The sequence below is a fragment of the Macrotis lagotis genome, chromosome 3 (genome assembly GCF_037893015.1).
Source record: "Macrotis lagotis isolate mMagLag1 chromosome 3, bilby.v1.9.chrom.fasta, whole genome shotgun sequence".
In the NCBI taxonomy this organism is placed as follows: domain Eukaryota; kingdom Metazoa; phylum Chordata; class Mammalia; order Peramelemorphia; family Peramelidae; genus Macrotis; species Macrotis lagotis.
In genome coordinates, this window is record NC_133660.1 from 18,785,803 (window position 1) to 18,806,480 (window position 20,678).

Genomic DNA, 20,678 nt, shown 5'->3' on the forward strand with positions numbered 1-20,678 from the left:
AAGTGCTGTGTCGGGCACTTCCGGTTGTTGTCTGGCTGGCCGTGCGGCGACTGCGTGGAGCTTCTCGGGGCGTCGGCGTCGCCATGGCCGGCATCAAAGGTGAGGGGGGCGGCGGGGGGGCGGCGGGAGGGGCCGGGGCCGCGGCCTCACTTGTGCTTGGCTTCCCCTCCCCCCGGGTCGCCGCCCCCTGCCCGTGTGCCTGCCCCGCGCCACGGCGCGGCCTCTCCTGAAGCGCTCGGCAGCCCGAATGAAGGCCCAGCCCCCCCTTCTCTCCTCCGCGCCAGAAGTTGGGGGGCCCGAGGGGAACTGTAAGACCCCCCCCCCGCCGCTGCGGCCCGCGGCCGGCTGGCCTTGGACTACGTGTCCCTGGAACCCCGGGTTGGGGACAAGTGGGGGGGCCCGGAGGTGGTCTAGTCCCCCCCCCCTCTGAAGACAGGTGCCGGCTGGGCAGCTCCCCCCGGATGGAAGCCTTGGCCTCTCGGGGCCCCCAAACCTGGCTTCCCGGGCTCCACCCCCGGGGCGCCCAGGCCTCCCCAGGGCCGGGGGGGGGGGTCCGCTTAGTGACTCAGCGCCTTCCCTGCAGACAGAAGCCGGCCCGCGGGGTCCCGATCCCGGAGAGCCGGGGCAGTGAGGGGCCCGGCCTTGGGGAAGAAGCCCGAGCCGGACGCCTCACTGCCAGCCTTGTGTGGGCGGGAGCCCTCAGCTTGGGGTTGTCATCCAAAGCCCGCGCACCCCCGCCCACTTTCTGTGCAGTGGAATCACACGGCCATCTGGATTCCCCAGCGGCCAAAGAAATTCCCCCGTGGATAGGGAGGTAGGGAACACGGGGTCACTCACCTAACTTCTCCCAGCCTCAGTTTCCTCATGATGCATCCGCCTCACAGGGTTGTGGTGGTCAAGAGTTAACGTGGCAAGTACTTTGCAGAACTCATCGGGCTTCCCTTTGTCCCAAGAAGGCTGTGACTTGTGTGTTTAGTGTGATTTCCACTTCGGGTAAGCAAGCACATTATCTCCAAATCCTCACCTTTAGGTAGTGTAGAGTCTGTCTGTTCCCTGCCTAGCCTAGATTGAGACTGGAAGTAGACCATCTACATGGGTGGTAATGCTTGCTTCCAGGTCAGCCAAGTTATCTGGTTCATGATTGTATCATTCTGCCAGCCTGGAGATAAACTGGCCTTTTGTGCTTTTCCAAGAATCTGTTATTTAATCAGTGCAATTGAGATCTTTTTGTAGATAAGTGAGTTTATTCTAGTTTATTCTTGAATTTGCTAAAATTTGAGCTATTTTCCATGGAACTGTTGCTTAATGGATAACAGGCTTCTCTGACTTAGATATCCTAAGAATGGCTTACTGAAAGCCATCATTAGCAATATTATTTATTGCCTATACTAGAATATATAACTTTAAAAAAAGAGAGCTTTGTTTTGGTAACCCTTTTGCCTTATTTTGAATTAGACTTATAGGCAAACATTTTATTCTCCAAAGAACAAAACAGGCTAAACAAAACTGTTCAGTTGAACAAGGTGGTAGGGAGGACCAGGGTTCATTGTGTCCCCTTCCAAACTTTTGTGTCTATGTGTTCCCTTGGCTTCAGATGGTCTCATGTTTTGAGTTCTGGGTCTGGTTTGTCTAGTTTTCTCTTTGCAAGCTGTCAAAGTATGAAGGGGGCTCCCATGTGATAGACTGCTGTGCCTTGCCATTACAAGTACAAGCATGTGAGCCAGCCTCTGCCCTCTGCAAGCAAGCTTCTGATCAATGGCACCGCATGCTCCCAATGGAAAAAATAGACTTCCTGAAGAATAGACAGGAAATGCTGGGGTGGGGAACTCACTAGGTTAATCAGGAAAGACCTTTTGAAGGCAGTGCCCTTTGGGCTTGACCTGGAAGGGAGTGCTAGGGATTTCAAAAGAGAAGAGAGGAAGAATAATGCAGGCATAGGTGATAACCTTCAAAGTAATGAAGGCAAGAAGATGGAATGAAACTCCTTGAGTAGGTTTGATGTTTTATAACACAAGACATACCCTCAGTTTCATACGTGATCCTTGATATGCTGCCTAAGTTTCTTTTTTAGTTATTTCAATATAATTGACTTTGCATTGAATGCAATATATGGCAATTAAAACCAATATTCTGGACAGAAAAAAGTTAAGAAACTTTGTCTGTCTTGTGATGGAAAATGCCATCCACCTCCAGAGAATTATGTAGTTTGATTGCAGACCACAGCATGCTATTTTAACTTTTTTTTTTAATTAACTTTTTGATTTTTTTTTTCTCATGGTTCTTTGCTTTTTAATTTTTACATTTGTCAAGTAACATGATATGAGGAATATAATTGGAGTTCCTTTCAAAATTGTATAATTTAGAAATAAACAGAATTTGGCAGCACTTTGAATTGGGAAGAGCAAGTAGACCAGGCAACAGGCACAAAGTGATCTTAGGTAACTGTTTACTAAGCCCAGAAAGGCAGTCTGAGGCCAGATTGAGAAGGACTTTAAATTTCAAAGGAGCATGAATTTTATTCTAGAAGCAGTAGTGCATCAGTGAAGCTTCTTATGATGATGATACTAATAATAATAATGTTTGTCCTTCATTTTCAAAGAAGACCACAACATCAGGGAAATGATACCATGACTAGCACATAAATTGAATTTGAGTGGGGGGGGGGCTGTGCTTAGTCCCCCAACCTCACTTTCTCCTCCAGAGTCATCTGAATCCAGTGGCCAGATAGGAATCAGGTGGACTAGAAATGACCCTGGATGTGAGACAATCAGGGTTAAGTGACCTGTTCGAGTTCACATAGCTAGTAAGTGTTAAGGTCCTGAGACTGGATGCAAACTCCAGTACTCCTGACTCCAAGGCCAGTCCTCTATCCATTGTGCCACCTAGCAGCCCATTGAAACTTCTCAAGTAGAACAGGGATGGGTCAGACCAAGACTTTTGGATTCTCCATTGGTAGCCATGGCAGGATGGATTGGAGAGAAGGGAGAATAGATTCTAGGAAGCCCAGGAGAGAAAAAAAATCCCAGGAGGGCATTTGGTGGTTGTGATTGGAAAAGTGACAAGAATTTATGGGAGACATATGGAGGAGGTAACATTGATAAAACTTTGTGATTCTTGGCTGTGGGAAGTTGAGAGTGAAGAGTCAGGAGTGACCCTATGTTAATAGTTTGGATGAAGGGAAGTGACAGGGGAAAGGGTAGAGTTAGGAGGAAAGATAATGGCATGCTGCAAGAACATCCAAAGAAGAGATGAGGACTGGGATAGCGAGTTCATTGGGAGTTCTCTGAATGTAGAAAACAAGAGAACAGCCATAAAATTGGACAAAGGCAAATGGCCTGATTTTCCTCAAAAAGGGAAGAGAGCACACAGTCTGCATAGTCTATGTGAGTATGCTTGATTTTCAGAGGAAATTTTTTGTTTTTGTCTTTGTAAGGCAGTAGGTTAAGTGACTTGTCCCTGGTCACACAGCTAAGTAAGTTTTAAGTGTCTGAGGTCCAATTTGAACTCAGGTCTTCTTGCCTCCAAGACTGGTGCCCTATCCACTGTTGCCCCTTCAGCGGAAATTTTAAAGCAGATCATTAAAGAGGTGATTCATGGATTTCTTGAAATGACAGTTGTGATCACAGAGAACTGTGTTGACTTCATCAAGAAAGTGCTGTTCCTGACTAACTTAATTTCCTATTTTGACAGGTTTATTAAATTAGTTTATATTTTAGTAAAGCTTTTGATGAAATCTTAAGTCATTTTACAGATGAGGCCAACAAGAGTGCAGGAAGTTGCTCCCACACTGCCAGGGCCAGTCTGAGACTGAAGAGTTCCTGATTGGGATAGAATCTCTGCAATATGACTCCACCTTGCAGCCTGTTTGATAAAATTTGTTGTATACCTTCTACCAACTTGATGGAGAACTTGAAGATCATTGGATTAGATGCTAATACAGTTAAGTAGAGTCAGAACTATTTGACTAGAAGTGGCAAGAGGTCCTTAGTTAAATGCCTGGGCTATTTGATGTTATCATCAGTGTCTTGAATAAGGCTAGAGATAGTACACTCCTCATATTTGTAGGTGACACAAATCAAGAGGGATAACCAACACAATGATGACAGAAGTAGGAGTCAAAAAGAAGAGACTAGCTCAAGCACTGGACTGAATCTCACAAGATGAAATTCAGGAGGAGGAAATGCAAAGTCTTAATTTGGGCCCCAAAGAATCAATTTCACAAGTATAAGGTGGGAGGGGGCAGTATACTAAGTGAAAGTGTTTTTTTGTTTTTGTTTTTAAGACTTTGCCCTCAGGGATCTTACATTCTGGTATAGGACCACAGCTCATATAGAAGAGTGATGACCTGGAAGAGGGGTCCTGTTTTAAGGAAAAGTTGGAGACTGGGGTGCATGGTGGGCCCAGATCTAGGGAGATGAATGGCCTGTAATTAGATGGAATGGAATGGCCCCGGTGTGGAAGGCCAGTCAGGAGATGTCTTGGACCAGTTTGTTCATACAAAAGGGCTAGACAACAGTGTGTCAAGATCTAGGGGGTTTAGTGACCTGCCAGCAGTAGGATGTGGCAACCAGAAGAAAATCCTTCCATCATGGACTGCATTGAAAGGCAAAAGTGGCCAGAGTCCCATGGGTCCTTCTCCAACATCATCTGGAGTATTGGGTTTGGGAGCCAAGCTTTCAGAAGAACAGTGATGGTGTCCAGAGAAGAGCAGCCAGGACACCTCGTGAGAACATCATCTGAAGACACTGAGTGAGGTTCACCACCATTCGAAGGGAGGAAGGAGAAGGGAAGGGAAGAAGCCTTTGTGTGTTTAATAGAGTACCTGCTTTGCAAGCACCGGATTGAGTGCTTTACAAAGATTTCATTTAATCCCCACAACACCTCTGCTCACTAGATTTTCTTCTTATTTCCATTTGACACTTGAAGAAACTGAAAGAGATAGATGCTGAATGATTTTCCTAAGATCAGACAGCTGGTAAGTGTCTGAGACCACATTTGAACTCAGGTCTTCCTGACTCCCAGCTCTCTATCTCTGCTAGTCATCATCTCTTTGTTCAGATCTTTGCAGATCTGTCTTGTAGAAGAGGAAGTAGGGTCATGGGATGGAAACAGCAAATTTAGGCCAGATGTCTGAAAATCTTGCTACTAGTAAGATCTTCCCGGGAGAACTGAGCTACCTTTGAAGATGCAAGTCTCTCCCCTCTTAGAGATAGACCTCAAGGTGGGAATATGGTAGTGCTGATTCCTTTCATGGTTAGGCTGAACTATCTGGCCTCTGCTTCCCTCCAGCGCTCAGGTTCTATGATTTTATGAATCTATGGGAACAGGTGAGATCACAGGAGAGTGGAGAGAGAACAGGCAAGAAGGAACCAGGACAGCTCTGGATTCTAATTCCCCCTAGGGAACAAGGCTCAAGTTGTGCAAGGTTAGGTGTGCCTGCTGGAAGAGAACTGCTCCCAGAGCAGCCCATGAAACCCAAGAGTGGAGTGTCCAGAAATGGAGACTCAGTCAGTACCAACTGAATCTCAGGAAAAATCAAGTCAAAGCACAGGCTCTTGACTATCAGTGCTTGTTGCTCTCACCAGGAGTTTTTTACCAGCTTGCCCCTTTCTAGTGTGGAATATGACAGTCCTGGTGGTTGGAAAGCTAGGTAAGTAAATTTCAGTGCAATTCAAAAGACCTCCTTAGGTACCTTGTAGGGACAGGTCAAGGAGATGAGAATTCTGGGACCTCTGGGAGCCGTCTTTGTTTACCCAAGAACTTAGGGACAGCTAGCCTTTGGCCAGTGTGCTTCCTTCAGTTTTTTAATTTTCTTGGACATTATGGTTGATAACTAACTCCAAATAGAGAATAATCTGAAAAACCTCAGTTACAAATGTAAAGAGTGAGAAACATGATTTCAAGTCCTAATTCTTTTGATCCAGAAGCCCTGGTTTGGGGCATATCCAGCAACTTTGGTTTCCATTCACCCTACTTTCAGGGCAGTACTACCTCACATGGCTGTGGAGAGAAAAACACCTTGTCCATCTTACAATGCTCCCTAAATATGAATTGTTAAATTTGTAGATTGTCAGAGCCAGAAAACACATTGAACTCCATCTAGTTTAGTTCCTTCAGTTAACAGTTTGTTGAGGCAGGTAGACTCATGACAAGAGCAAGAGACAACCTGTGGATGATGAAGGTGAGGTTTGTCCTTTTTTCTTTTTTTTCAATTAAGTTATTTATTTTGAATTTTACAGTTTTCCCCCTAATCTCACTTCCCTCCCCTCATCCCCCACAAAAAGCAGTCTGTTAGTCTTTACATTGTTTCCATGGTATACATTGTCCTTTTTTTCTTGAAGAAGACAGTGACATCAGGGAGGTGATGCCATGATGTGAATTGGATTGGAGGGAGGGGGGTGCTGTGCAAAGACACCAGCCTCACTTCTCTGGAGCCATTTGGGTCCAGTGACCAGATATGGATCAGGATGACTGGAGATGGCCCTGGAGGTGAGCAATTAGAGTTAAGTGACTTGCCTAAGGTCACATAACTACTAAGAGTCTGAGACTGAATTTGAACTCAAGTCCTTCTGACTTCAGAGCCAGCACTCTACCCATTGAACTGTTTTAACTGCCTTGAGTGTGATGGCCAAAGAACATGAGAAAGGCCCCCAAAACGTTGACCCAACTGGGGCAATAGTAGAGGAACATATGGACTAGATGGTCAAGCAAACATGATGCCAGTTGGCATTCCATCCATTGGAGAAAATCGTAGCACATTGAGTTCTGTGTCTCTGGAGCCACATTTACGTGGAACACCATGAGTCAAGAGAGCTTCTTGAGAATTCTGTATTACGTAGGACCTGGAAGGATGGAAAAAAACAGAAATGAGAGGTTTCAGAGCCTGCTCTGACTCAAAGGCCAATACTCTTTCACCCCAATATACAACCAGCAGCTATTACAGGTAAAATCCACCTGATTACCAGGTGTCCATGAAGAGAACAACCCATTCAACAAGTAGTGTGTCTATCATTTGATAATGAATTGAGATGTCATGTAGCCTGTTTTATATGATGTATGCCACACATATACCTACCCATTTCAGTTCAAGGATCCTTGAGGAGAGCTAAGAGATTCCCTGTTAAAACACATTTTTGAAAGTGACTTCCTAGATGCTAAGGAATAAGTGGTTAGGGACAAGTATGTGCCATGGAAGCAGGAGCCTGGCTTCCTCGCTTGAGTTCCACAACTTATCAGGTCACTCGACCCTTTCCAAGCCTGAATTTCCTCCTTAATTACATAGAGAAATGAATAACTTGTGTTACCTGCTTGACCTAATTCTTGTGGGGGAGAATATTTTCTAAATCTTGCCTTGAGGGCAAGGACTGGTACAAATGCTTTTGGATTGAATATTAAAAAGGTTAATTTGTTAGGCATGTCATAGATGAGATACAAAACTTTTTATATCCTTAGTTAAATTTTCTTATTAGAATAATTGACTGAAGTGAGGAGAAATGTTCAGAATGCTATCCATCTCCTCATAAAGAGGTGATACATATTCAGACTGAGACATATTTCTGGACTAGGCCAGACATGGGAATTTGTTTTTCCTGACTATACTTGTTGCATGGGTTTTTTTATTTTTTTAGTGGAGGTGGGAAGATGGGAGGAAGGAAAAAAATATTAATTTTAAAAAATAAAATTTAATTTAAAAAAAATCTGTCCTTCATACCTTTCCATCCATGGATAACCCTGCTAGACATACCAAGTAAAGAAAACTAGATTTCATGCATATATCAAAATATTTAGAGCAGGAAATTAGTAGCAGTAGATCAGAGAGAAGCAGGATAACTTTGAAAATAAATGTTGAATTTGTTGTATAACTGAAAAAAAAAAGCATGCCAGATTCATTCAGGATGAAAACTGCCCGTCTTAATTGGTACATGTGACACTAAGAATGAAGAAACTAGGTGAATGCCAGTTGATTGGAGCATGTCTGAACAAACTGGTTCAACAATATAATGAAATTTTATGGTATAAGAAAGTGAATAGGAAGAATTAACAGGAAGGAATATAGGAATTTGGACAGACAGGCAATACCAGGAAAACCGTTTAAATGATGATAATGATGTAAAGGGGGGGATGACCTGAACTTCGGATGACCAAGCTTGTCTCCAGAAAAGAGATGAGTGTGTGCCTCTCCTGCTTTCATTAGAAAGATGTAGAACATTAGGTACTTAACACTGGCAGTCTCAGCTGATATGTTGCCACACTGCTTTTTTTCTTCTCTTACTTAGATTTTTTTTTTTAATTTTATTCCTGGAGGGTAATTTGGAGACTGGTCTACTCCCTTCACCCTGGGGTTGAGCAGCTTATGAGTTTTTTCTTCATTCATTCTACACTTAATCCCTTTGTAAATTTAGAAACACTAATGTTTCAGAGACCTCTAAATTCCCCCACATAGGGGAACAAAGATGACCTTGGGTTCTCAAAGGGCCTGACAGCAATATGCAAGCTCAGCTGACTTTGATGATTTCATACATCAAAGCAACCTAGCCCAGTCTAGCCCCTAGAAAAGCTCGTGATCATCATTTCATTGTGGAAGTTAGCTTGGCCTATGGTGAGTGCCCAGTTGGTGCTTGTTGACCTGAATTTTTTTAAGCCATGCCAGGTTGTATTCCCATCTGACTTCCTTAGTAATGAAAAAAAGGCATGAGTGGAGAGAAGATCCCTCCATGCACTAAATAAAAAGCAGATTTTTGGTTTTTTGGAGGGTTTTTCCAGAACCTTTTTCATTAGTGAACATGATGATTGGGGGCAATACAAACTATTTTGAGACTTGTTTAACAGGCCAAATCTTGTATCACTGTTCTTATGGCACAATATTAAGTGTTTGCTTAATGTGATTTGTACAGTATACATCTTTGGAAAGGGGGATTCCTCAACAATAATAATTGGATTTTGTTAATGATGCTAAAATTCAGTCAGTGACAGTGAATTGATTTCTTTTAAATTGCAGATTATGCAGTGAAATTTGTCTAAATGTATTGAATTCAGCAATCAGACCTTTATAGGTATGAAATAGAGGAAGCATGGCAAGATTAGTTTCCTGTGAAAATGACGTGAGGGATTGAGGAGACTTGAAACTCAATGTACATTAACTGTGTTACCTGCCAGGCAGGCAGAAACAGCTAATGATCTTGAATAGAGGCCTAACATTCAGACTTGAACTCAGATCCTCCTGACTCCAGGGCTGATGCTCTATTCATTGTACCACCTAGCTGCCCCCTGCTACTCCATTTAAAAAAAAAAACCCAAAACATTGATAAACTGGAGGGAGACCAGCATTCAGGTAGGGAGAGTCCCTAAGAGTATTGTTTTAGAAGATGAGTGGAAGGAACTGAAAAGGTTGAGTCTGTAGAAGAGAATACATTTAAGGAATCCATTCAAATTTATAAGAGTAAGAACCATTCCCCAATAGAGAAATGGTCAAGGTATATGAACCAGGCAGTTTCTCACAGGAAGAAACCTAAACTTACCAACAACCAGAATGGAACATCTCATCCTCACAAGATTGACAGTGACATAAAACAAGATAACATTTGTTAGAAGGCAGGAGGAGGACAGACCGCACTGTTGGTGGAACTGGAAATTGGTCCAGCTGCTCTAGGGAACTACTTGGAACAGTTCCCCAAATGTTACTAAACCGCACATCCCTTTGATCCAGAAATAGTCCCATAGAGAAGGTTCGAAGTGCAAAGATGTTTGAAACATCCCTTTTTTGTGATGCCAAAGCACAGAAAACTAAGGGGGCACCCATAAGGTCAGGAAGGGTGGAGTGAATTAAGCTAATGAAATACTTTAGTAACAAATGATAAAATGGTCACTCACAGAGAAACCTGTGAAGACTTTCATGAGCTAATACAGAGGCCAGTAAATAGGAGGGGCAGAATAGGCATTTCTTAAGCATTTACCATATGCTAAGTGTTTACAAACATTTTCTTATCAGTAAGATAACTGTCATTACCCCATCAGTGGTTGCCTTGACTTATGAGGGCTTATCTGGGTACCATAGGTAGTACCATAGAAGTTATAGAGAAAGATTTCAGACTTGACAGAAAACAAACATCTCCGTAATTGAAATGGGTGCTGCCTTAGCAAATCTTTTCCCTTTCACTGGAGAATTGGGAGCATTTGCTCAGCAAATTATAAAGAAGATTCAAAATGTGATAGCTGTGGTTATAGTATAATAAAATAATTACAAATGAAGCATTTCTGCAGAGTAAAAATTTTTAGCAAGAGACAAATTCTGACAATATATAAAATATTTGTGGATTTATTTGCTAGACATACACAAGAGCTGTGTAAACACCACAAATCATTCCTTATGGAAATAAAGGCAGGCCTAAGTAGAGAAATGCTAATTTTCCATTTATTAGAATCCACAGCAACAGTATAAAATGGTACAGAACACTTGATAAAAACTCCTTAGAGAAATACTAGTTTCTCATAAATTGATCAAAGCCAATATAATTTTTTTTTTTAGTTTTTGCAAGTCAAGGGGGTTAAGTGGCTTGCCCAAGGCCACACAGCTAGGTAATTATTAAGTGTCTGAGGCTGGATTTGAACTCAGGTACTCCTGACTCCAAGGCCGGCGCTCTATCCACTGCGCCACCTAGCCGCCCCCAGGCCAATATAATTTTTAAAAATACCTAAATTAACTTATTCAGTGTCATACCAATGAAACCACCAAAGGATTAGTTAGAGCTATCAAAAAAAAATGGAAAATTCATTTGGGGGTCAGAAAGGCCAAGCTTCTCAAGGAAATTTCTTAAGTGTGAAGGGAAAGGGTCCAATAATAACACATCTCAAAACTAATACAAAGCATTAATCATCAGAAATGTTGGGACTTATAAAAACATTGATCACTAGAATAGGTTAAGTATACAACATATAGAAATGAATAAAAATAGTCTTGTTTGATAAATCCAGAAATTTTAGCTCCTGGCATAAGAATTCATTGAACAAAGACTGCTAAGAGAAATGGAAAGCAGTAATGACAAAAAAATGAGATTTATGCCTACCACTTATATATCACATACTAAGGCAAGCTCCAAATGGATACTACCCAATAATAATGATAGCAAGCCTTCATATAATATTTTAGCATTTGTGAAATGCCTTATAAATCTCTCATCTACATAATATTCCAGAAAGTAGATGCTATTAACTTAATTTTACAGATGAGGAAACTCGGGTGTACAGGGTAAGTGACCTATTCAAGGTCAAGTTGTTCATAAGCCTCTAGAGCTGGATATTAATCCAAGTTTTCCTATCTTCAGACCCAGGCTCTGTCTATTGCTTCATTACCATCTCCTGCCTTGTATATTACTTCGATATAAAAGGTCACATTGTGAACACCACCAAGGAAAATTTTCAGGTCTTTGAAATATATAGGATGATCACAGTGAAAGATGGAAATAATTAAAATAAAAAATTTTTGTACAAATGAAACCAGTTAGAAGGGTATCTAAGGGTAAAAAAAAAACCCTGAAGGTTCTCTAATAAAGATTTTATTCCTTTTATATAAAGAACTGATAATGAATTTTTAAAAGTAAGAGCCACCGGGGGTGGCTAGGTGGCGCAGTGGATAGAGCGCCGGCCTTGGAGTCAGGAATACCTGGGTTCAAATTCGACCTCAGGCACTTAATAATTAACCTAGCCTGTGGCCTTGGGCAAGCCACTTAACCCCATTGCCTTGAAAAATCTAAAAAAAAAAAGTAAAAGCCATTGGTCAAAGGATATAAACAGGTAGTTTTCAAAGGAAGAAATCCAAGCTATTTATAGCCATATTAAAAAAATGCTCCAAATCACTAATAACTAAGAAATAGAAATTAAGTAATTCTGAGGCTACTTCACACCCAATAGATTGTTGAAAAAGCCCCCCAAAAGGAAGAGCTGTGGTGAGAGGCATACTACTGAAAGCAATTTGGAACCATGTTCCCTTTCCTTGGAGAATAATTGATTAAATTAAGCCTCATGAATATAATGAAACATTATGTCATCATGAGAAACCACAGAAAGGTTGTCAAAGAAATTTGAGGATACTTAATTCAACTAATGCAAAGTGAAATGAACAGACCCAGAACAATTTATATAGTAACAACATTGTCCAGTCATGCAACTTGGATAAGTTAGTTTTTCTTCTGATTAATGCAATGACTATGATTACAGAAAACCAATGCAGCATGCTGCCCACCCCCTAACAAAGAATTAATGGACTGATGAATATTTTTGGCCCTGGTTATCATGGGGGGAAATTGTTTTCCTTTGACTATATATATAATGTTATTTACCAGTTTTCTTTTTTCTTTCCTTTTCTTTTAGTTATTGGAAAGAGAAAAAAATTATTAAAAAAAGGAAATTAAAACAAAAATTTTAAACAAAAAAATGAAGATTCAGATTGAACCCTAGGTTTTGTGGAGCTACTCTTCACTTTGATTCTGTGTAATTTAGGATTAAGAGAAACTTGATTTTTATTTCTTGCTTAGCATAATTGAGTGTTGGACTTTAGTGACAAAATTTTTATTAAATTGTAATTAAATTAGTTTGTGCAAACATCAAATGATTAGAAGTTAGACCTGTTCAATGTGACATTGCTTCCTTGGAAAAGAGAATGAGGTACAGTATTATGTTACTGATAAGAAGCTCATTAAACTACAGCTAACCCCTACTCAAACAGATGGACTCATAGATAGATAAGACACTTGTTATTTGTTAAATAACCAGGAAATCTTTTAAAGGTCATTTTAGGTTTATGCATAATACTATGGGGAAAACACTTAATTAGAGTTAGGAGAACTGGTTTTTTTAAATCTTACCTTAAACATGAATTTGATTCCTAACCTTTGGGGCAAATATTTTAACCTGTTTGTTGTGTTTCATTGGCTGCCCTTGAAGAATGTAAAGTATTATGGGACTTTTCTTTCTTGGTAAGATAAGATGCCCTATAAGCGCAAGGTGATATTATAGTAATAATGAAAATAAATGCCATAGGGATGGGTTTTATTTTATTTTTTCCCCAATTAAATATAAAAAAAAGACATTTGTTTTTTTAAAATTGTGAGTTTCAAATTCTCTCCCTTCCCTTATATAGTTTATAAAGGCAAATCATTTCTATATTAGTCATATTCTGAAAAAAAAAACAGACTCTCTCCCCCCCCAAAACCAAGAATAATAAAGTGTTTTTGGTTGTTGTTTTTAATGCTTCTATTATCATTCAGACTCTATCATTTCTTTCTCTGGAGATGAATAACATTTTCCATAAGTCCATTAGAATTGAATTGGATCATTGTATTAATAAGAATAGCTAAATCACTGGGGTTTTTTTTTATGTTGTCTTTTTTTTTCAAGGCTTTGGGGTTAAGTGGCTTGCCCAAGGCCACACAGCTAAGTAATAATTCAGTGTCTGAGGTCATATTTGAACTCGGGTACTCCTGACTCCAGGGCCGGTACTCCATCCCTGTGCCACCTAGCCGCCCCTAAAACATTCACTGTTGATCATGCAGTGCTACCATGTACAGTGTTCTCCAGGTTCTGCTCACTTTTACTTTGCATCATCAAATCATGGAAGGCTGCAGATTTTCCTGAAAACATCCTACTCAACATATTCCATCACAGTTCTATACCACAACTTATTCAGCTGTTCTCTAATTGATGGACATCCTCTAAATTTTGAATGCTGCCACACAAAGAGCTGGTAGTAATAATATTTTTTGAATCAAATATGTTCTTTTCCATATTTTTTGAAGTACAGATCTAGTAGCAGTATTGCTCAGTCAAAGGTTTTATGCAGTTTTATGACTTTTTGAGCAATTGCTCTTCAGAATGTACCAATAGTACAGCAGTGTCCTAATTTTCCTATATCCCTCCAATATTAGTCATTTTCTTTTGTTATCATAGTAGCCAATCTGATAGGTGTGAGGTAGGTGCCTAAGAATTTAATTGAGTTTTTAAGGCATTTTATGAGAAAATATTATTTGAATTGTTCAACATTAATAATAAATTCTTAAGAAAAAATCCTAAGGGTCAGTGAATTGATGCAATAATAGAGGACTGGACTTGGATTCAGGGAGACCTGAGTTCACATCCAGCCTTAGAAACTTCCTAGCTGTGTGACCTTAGGCAAATCACTTAATCTCTGTTAAATTAACCTCACTGGAGAAGGAAATGGCAAACCACCCCAAAGAAACAGGATCACAGAGAGTCAAAGACTGAAATGACTGAACAAGAAGATAAAATCTTAATGATACAGTTTTTTTTCTTTCCTTGAGAAAGGTTGGAATTGTTTCCCTGTAAAGGTTGGAAATGTTAAGCAAAGAACTATCATAGTGTCCAATGTCTTAGCATTTTTAATGCTTTTAAAAATGTTAAATTTGGGGCAGCTAGGTGGCACAGTGGATAAAGCGCTGGCCTTGGAGTCAGGAGCCCCTGGGTTCAAATCCGGTCTCAGACACTTAATAATTACCTAGCTGTGTGGCCTTGGGCAAGCCACTTAACCCCATTTGCCTTGCAAAAACCTAAAAAAAAATGTTAAATACGCTTTCTTCTATGGCAGAGTTTGATTATGTCACTGTTGCCTACCTGCAAAATTAGTTCAGTATTCAGATGTTCAAAGTATAAACAGTTTTAAATTTTCTTAGAGGCGGCTAGGTGGCACAGTGGATAAAGCACCAGCCTTGGAATCAGGAGTTTCTGGGTTCAAATCAGGTCTCAGACACTTAATAATTACCTAGCCATGTGGCCTTGGGCAAGCCACTTAACCCCATTGCCTTGAAAAAAAAAATTTTCTTCTAGGCCTAGTTGACCAAGATTATAAGAAGTTAAGCAGATCTACTCCCCCCCACCCTTGTATTGTAGTTACAAGGGTATCAGTTATACTGCCCCAGCACATAAACATCTATTGCCAAGGTCTGTTGGTTTCATATTCTGGCACTTTGCCCAGCATTGTCAGAGTGCATGGGAGGGACCCATGTCCATAAGACCAAGGATTCTGAACACTTCTTCACCAGAAGTCCTGTTTCCTATTAAACCAGACCACTGGATGATGAGGATTCTGGAAGAAGTAGTGAGAAGGATGTCTTTGCACAGCATTCCCCTCACTATAATCAACAATTGCATATCATGCCATCATTCACTTGCTGTCATGATCCTCTTCAGTTATAAAGGACAACATACATCACTTTCTGGATTCCTTTATGGCCCAACTCAAATCCCACCTTTAATTGTAAGCCTTCCCTCAAAGTGCTTAATAAAAATTTACTGACTGACTGTCTTAACAGTACACTCAGCATCATTTTCTAGTACTGTAATTAAAATGTCACAGCCAAAACCTAGGATTTGACCAATTTTGGATTGTAAACAATGTTACTATAGAACTCTATGGCTATTGTCAATTAGCAAAGAACATACAAATTTCTCATTTCTTTGATTTTTAAGCATGTTGGAGATAAGTGATGATTGAGAATGCAAGATACTTTCTGCCTTAAGATACCCTAACTCTCCTTTTATCTTCAGACAGTATAATCTGGTGGTTTGGGAGCTTACATTCCCAATCCCCATTAGCCATCACATGATAAGGGAACATCATGCAGAGTCAAGTCTAACAATATTTTTTTAGAGAAATTAAAAGTCTGTACATGTACATTGTATACTGTCTTGGGGAGGAGGGAGGGAGCAAAATTTGTAATTCAAAATCTTATAAAAATGAATGTTGAAAACTATCTTTACATGTAATTGAAAAAAATAAATACTATTAAGACAAAAAATTAAGTCTTCTTGAGCTGCATGTATGATTACACATGTAAAAGCCATAGGATTGTTATCTTCATGCTTTGAGGAACCTTCTGATAGTTTTTTTTGAGGCCTTCAGTGTTAAGTGACTTGCCCAGGGTAACACAACCAGCAAAGTGTCTGAGACTAGATTTGATCTTCCTGACTTCAGGGCCCTTGCTTTATCTACTGTGCCATCTAGCTGTCCCTGACATTACTTTTCATGGGATTTTTTTTAACCTATTGATTTAGTCACCCCAGATGTGGTTGGGGGTAGAAAGTTAATTAGTGAAGAGTTCCCCACCCCAGGATTGGTGAGATCTGATCATATTTGAAGCAGGGGAGAGGTAATAGGAAGAGTGAATGGAGAAACAGATTGAAGGTCACTGAAAGAGATCAATTGACTGCTAAAAGAGAATCTTGAAGAAGAGGCAAGAGAAAATATCTGAGCCATATAAGAAGGGAAAAATCCACTCATCAGGAATCCTTTGGGGAACATATTGTCATGGGTTTTGCTAGAATTTTATTTACAATTTTTCATTAATATTCATTAGCCATATAGATCTATATTTGTCTTTTAAGTACCTCCCCACAAAAGAACATTTCTATATAGCTAGTAGGATAGAAAGAAAATCAGTTCCCTGCTTATTTTTATAAAAATGTCAAATTAAATCTCTATCTTCTACTCCCATGGGACAGCTAGGTGGTACACTGGATATTGTACTAGCCCTGGAGTCAAAAGGACCCGAGTTCAAATATCGCCTCTGACATTTAATAATTACCTAGCTGTGTGTCCTTGGGCAAGTCATTAACCTCATTACCATACAAAAATAAAATAGAGTAGAATCTGCTCTTTTGTGCATTTTTAGAAGTATTTCTTTACTACAGGCACTCTTGTCAAACCTGCCTGTCTCACCTAGAACCTTTATTCTTCTCCCTTCCTTCCCCCCACCAGTTAACTAAGAAAAATCCAAACTATCCGTAATGTAACCTCAGTCAAAGAGATTTGGATTTGTCAGATTTATGTGCAGTTTAATGGGTTTGGAACAGAATTCCCAAATTGAAAAATGTGGTGATGTGGGGTAAATGTTCAGAAGCTCGATAGCACTTTATTGTTCTGTTGGTTGGTGACTATATGATTGAGATGCTCTCTTCCATATGGGGCCTTGTTTTAATGTTGTCTCCCCCTTTAGATAAAAAAGCAGAATTTTTACTTTCATGGTTACAAACTCCACCTTTTATAATATAACTGGGGATTCTCATCCATATACTTGCATTGTTGAAGCTCTGATTTGATTGAGTGAATGAATATTTCTGTTTTGTGTGTTTTCCTTGCAGCACTGATCAGTTTGTCCTTTGGGGGAGCAATTGGGCTCATGTTTTTGATGCTTGGATGTGCCCTTCCATTATACAAGTATGTATGCATGTTTTCTTTTGATTGTATTAAGTGGTTTGAATGACCTTAGATGGATTGTTTCTTATCGTGACCAAAAAGCACACCAACTTGTGGCTGATATATCATATTAAGCTTGCAATCTACTAAAACCTCCAAATCTAGTAATACAAACTGTAGTTCATTTTTTGAGTCTGAGCATAAAGCTTTACATTTATCTCCTTTAAAACTACTTAATGTTGTGTCTTTAATGAAGCACATCAGTAAAGTTGCCAGGCTGCCCACTCAACTTTATGTCATAAGCAGATCTGACTAATATGCCAGCTGTGCCTTTATCTAAGTCATTGATAATAATATTAAATAGAAGAGAACTAAAGTCAGATTTTGGGGGGACTTAAGAGTGAAATTCCTAGGTTGACTTGACCCAAAAATCACCACTTTTTGGATCTACTCATTCAATTATTCTCAAAACCAGAAATAGGTGTAAAAGGCCATTGGAACCCTTTTTTAGGACTGGAAAGACCTAATCTTCTTTAAAAGTATCAGGAAGAGAACCAGTGGAGATAAGAGAATCCAGATCATTAAGAGACATTGTTTGACTAGTGGAAGGTGTTTATAGAGAAGAGGTAGGAGAGAACCCCTTCTGTGACCCAGACCAAGAAATTACCATTGATGGGAGGGATGATTTACTGGAGGGAAGAATGAGCAGGTGAGTAGTGATTCTGCAAAGTCTTGAGATGAGGAACCAAAAGTAGGAAACTGAGGAAGTTCTCAGAGAACTTTATGGAGAGAGAACTGATCCCTGAAGACTGGAAAATCAGAAGTGGGGCAGAGCATCTCAGATAAAGAGGAACAGCACGAACACTGAGGCTTGATGTTGAGGGGAAGGTCTGGAGGACACAGGAAGGAACAGATATTTTCTGTGCAGTGTGGTGGGAAGTCAGACAGGAAGGTGGGGCCAGATGAGAGAAGAGGCTAGATGAAGGGAAGCCAACCAATGTCATGTGCTGAGATGAGCAAGGCATGTGCTGGCCTCTGGGGCCACATCAGACATTTGGGAGCCATGTGGTGATAGGCCTCAGTTTTCTTATTTGTAACATGTAGTTAATGCCTTCCTGCATTGTCCCTTCCACAGGTTTCTTGGTAGAAAACTTTGCAGACTTTAAAAGTGCTAGATGAATGTGAACCACTGCTAGAAAGATCTAGGCTAGAGGTTCTTGGGGAGGAAAAAGAAGGAAACAATACAAAAATGTTCAGACTCTCAAGTTCCAAGAAAATTATCCAGGGGAGGCACCCCTAGAATGGTTAATAAGGGCCAGGAGACCAGACCCTGAGATTCCATGTATGAAACTGGAAGTATTCAGTTAAAAAGGAGAAAAGGGGACTGAGCAAAGATGGCTATGTGAAGGCAGGAATTCCTAGAAGCTCTCCTCCTGAACACTCAAAATGCTTTAAAATTATGACTAACCAAATTCTAGAGTGGCAGAACCCACAGAAAGACTGAGTGAAACAATCTTCCAACCCAAGCCAACTTGAAAGATCTGCGGGAAGGGTTTATTCCATTGGAATTGGAAGGGGCACAGCGCAATCCAGGTCACAGACACTCTTGAGCCAGAGGGATCAAGCTCTAGCCATCCAGGAACAGCCTGTAGGGTGCCTGGGTCCCTGGGGGCACCTGGGTTCATAGCAGTGGGAGTGGTTTCCAGACCTCTCAGCCCAGGGATTGCCAAGACAACTTGGAAGGTCAATGGGAAAACTCTGCCACATGGTGAGTGTGGAGCCCAGACCATTCTAGCCTCAGCACATATCCAGCCTCAGGAATGGGGAAGCAGGCCTTCAGAGTTACTCAGCAGCTGCTTCCAGAGCACTCAGCCCATGGATGGTTGGGGGCAGGGGGAATGCAGGGGTCTACTGCAGTAAACTCAGATCCAGGTTGTAGTCTGGACCCTGTACTGCCATAGAGGAGCAGGAGCCCTCCTTACAGCTTCAGGGCAGAGGGGAGTGCTTGCAGTTATACACAGACTAGAACCTCTGACCAGGTCAGAGGTTAGTCATCCAGGCCAAGAGAGTAGTCAGAGCCCCTCATAAGAATTTGAAGGAATTAAAGTCCCTGGTTGGGGGGGGGAGTGTCTCAAAAGCTTGGAAAGTGAGTTAAAACCAGGGCATAAGCTGGGAAAATGAGTAAACAACAGAAGAAAAAGAATCTGACCATAAACAATTACTTTGGTACCATGGAGGATCAAAATACACACTCAGAAGATGACAAAGTCAATGTTTCTATATTAAAAGCCTCAAAGAAATATAGAAATTGGTCTCAGACTATGGAAGAGCTCAAAAAAAATATTTGAAAATCAAATAAGGGAAGAGGAAATGAGAAAAATGCAGGAAAATCATGAAAACCAAGCCAGTAACTTGGAGAAGGGGATACATAAAAATTGAAGAAAATAACATGTTAGAAACTAGTTTAGGTCAAATAGGAAAAAATAGTCCAAAAGGTCAATGAGGAGAAGAGTGCCTTAAAAAAAGCAGAATTGGCCAGGTGAAAAAGGAGATAAGAAAGCTCTGAAGAAAATAACTCCTTCAAATATACAGTGGAGCCAAGGGAACCTGATGACTTTATGAGAAATCAAGAAACAAAACAAAATCAAAGGGATGAAAACTAAAAAGAAAATGTGAAATAACTAACTGGAAAAACAATTGACCTGGAAAAATAGATCTAGGAGAGATAAGTTTAAAATTATTGGGCTAGGGCAGCTAGGTGGCACAGTGGATAAAGCACCAGCCCTGGAGTCAGGTGTACCTGGATTCAAATCCAGTCTCAGACACTTAATAATTACCTAGCTGTGTGGCCTTACACAAGCCACTTAACCCCATTTGCCTTGCAAAAACCTAAAAAAAAAAAATTATTGGGCTACCTGAAAGTCATGATCAGGAAAAGAACCTAGACTTCTTTTTCAAAGAAATTCTACAGGAAAATTGCCCTGATATGATAAAATAGAAATTGAGAGAATCCACTAATTTCCTGAAAGATATCTACACACTGCCCCCCCCCCCAAAAAAAACCTCTCAGGAATATTATAGCTAAATTCCAGAACTCCTAAGTGAAAGAGAAAATATTACAAGCAGCCAGAATGAAACAATTCAAGTATCATGTTGCTAAAATCAGGATTACACAGGATTTAGCAACTTCAACTTTAAGGACTCATAGGGCTTGGAATATGATATTCCAGAAGGCAAAAGAGCTTGGATTACAACTGAGAATCAGCTACCCAGCAAAACTGAACATCCTCTTCCAGAGGAAAAGATGAATTTTCAATGAAATGGGACTTTCAAACTTTCCTATTGAAACAACCAGAGCTCAACAGAAAGTTTGATCTTCAAGTACAGGACTCAGATGAAGCATAGAGAGGGTGGAAGAGAAGGACTAATTATGAGGACCTTAATGATATTGAACTATGTATTCCTGGATGGGAAG

At 40.4% G+C, this 20,678-nt stretch overlaps 1 protein-coding gene across 1 annotated transcript in view; it reads left to right on the forward strand.

Annotated features, from left to right (window-relative positions):
* The window catches only part of LEPROTL1 (leptin receptor overlapping transcript like 1), a 25,792-nt gene continuing 5,114 nt past the window's right edge, over positions 1-20,678 (forward strand). The window contains exons 1-2 of the mRNA XM_074228247.1: positions 1-99; positions 17,149-17,224. Coding sequence (XP_074084348.1) covers positions 84-99; positions 17,149-17,224 — 92 coding nt within the window. The 5' untranslated portion in view covers positions 1-83. The remainder of the gene's footprint in view (positions 100-17,148; positions 17,225-20,678) is intronic.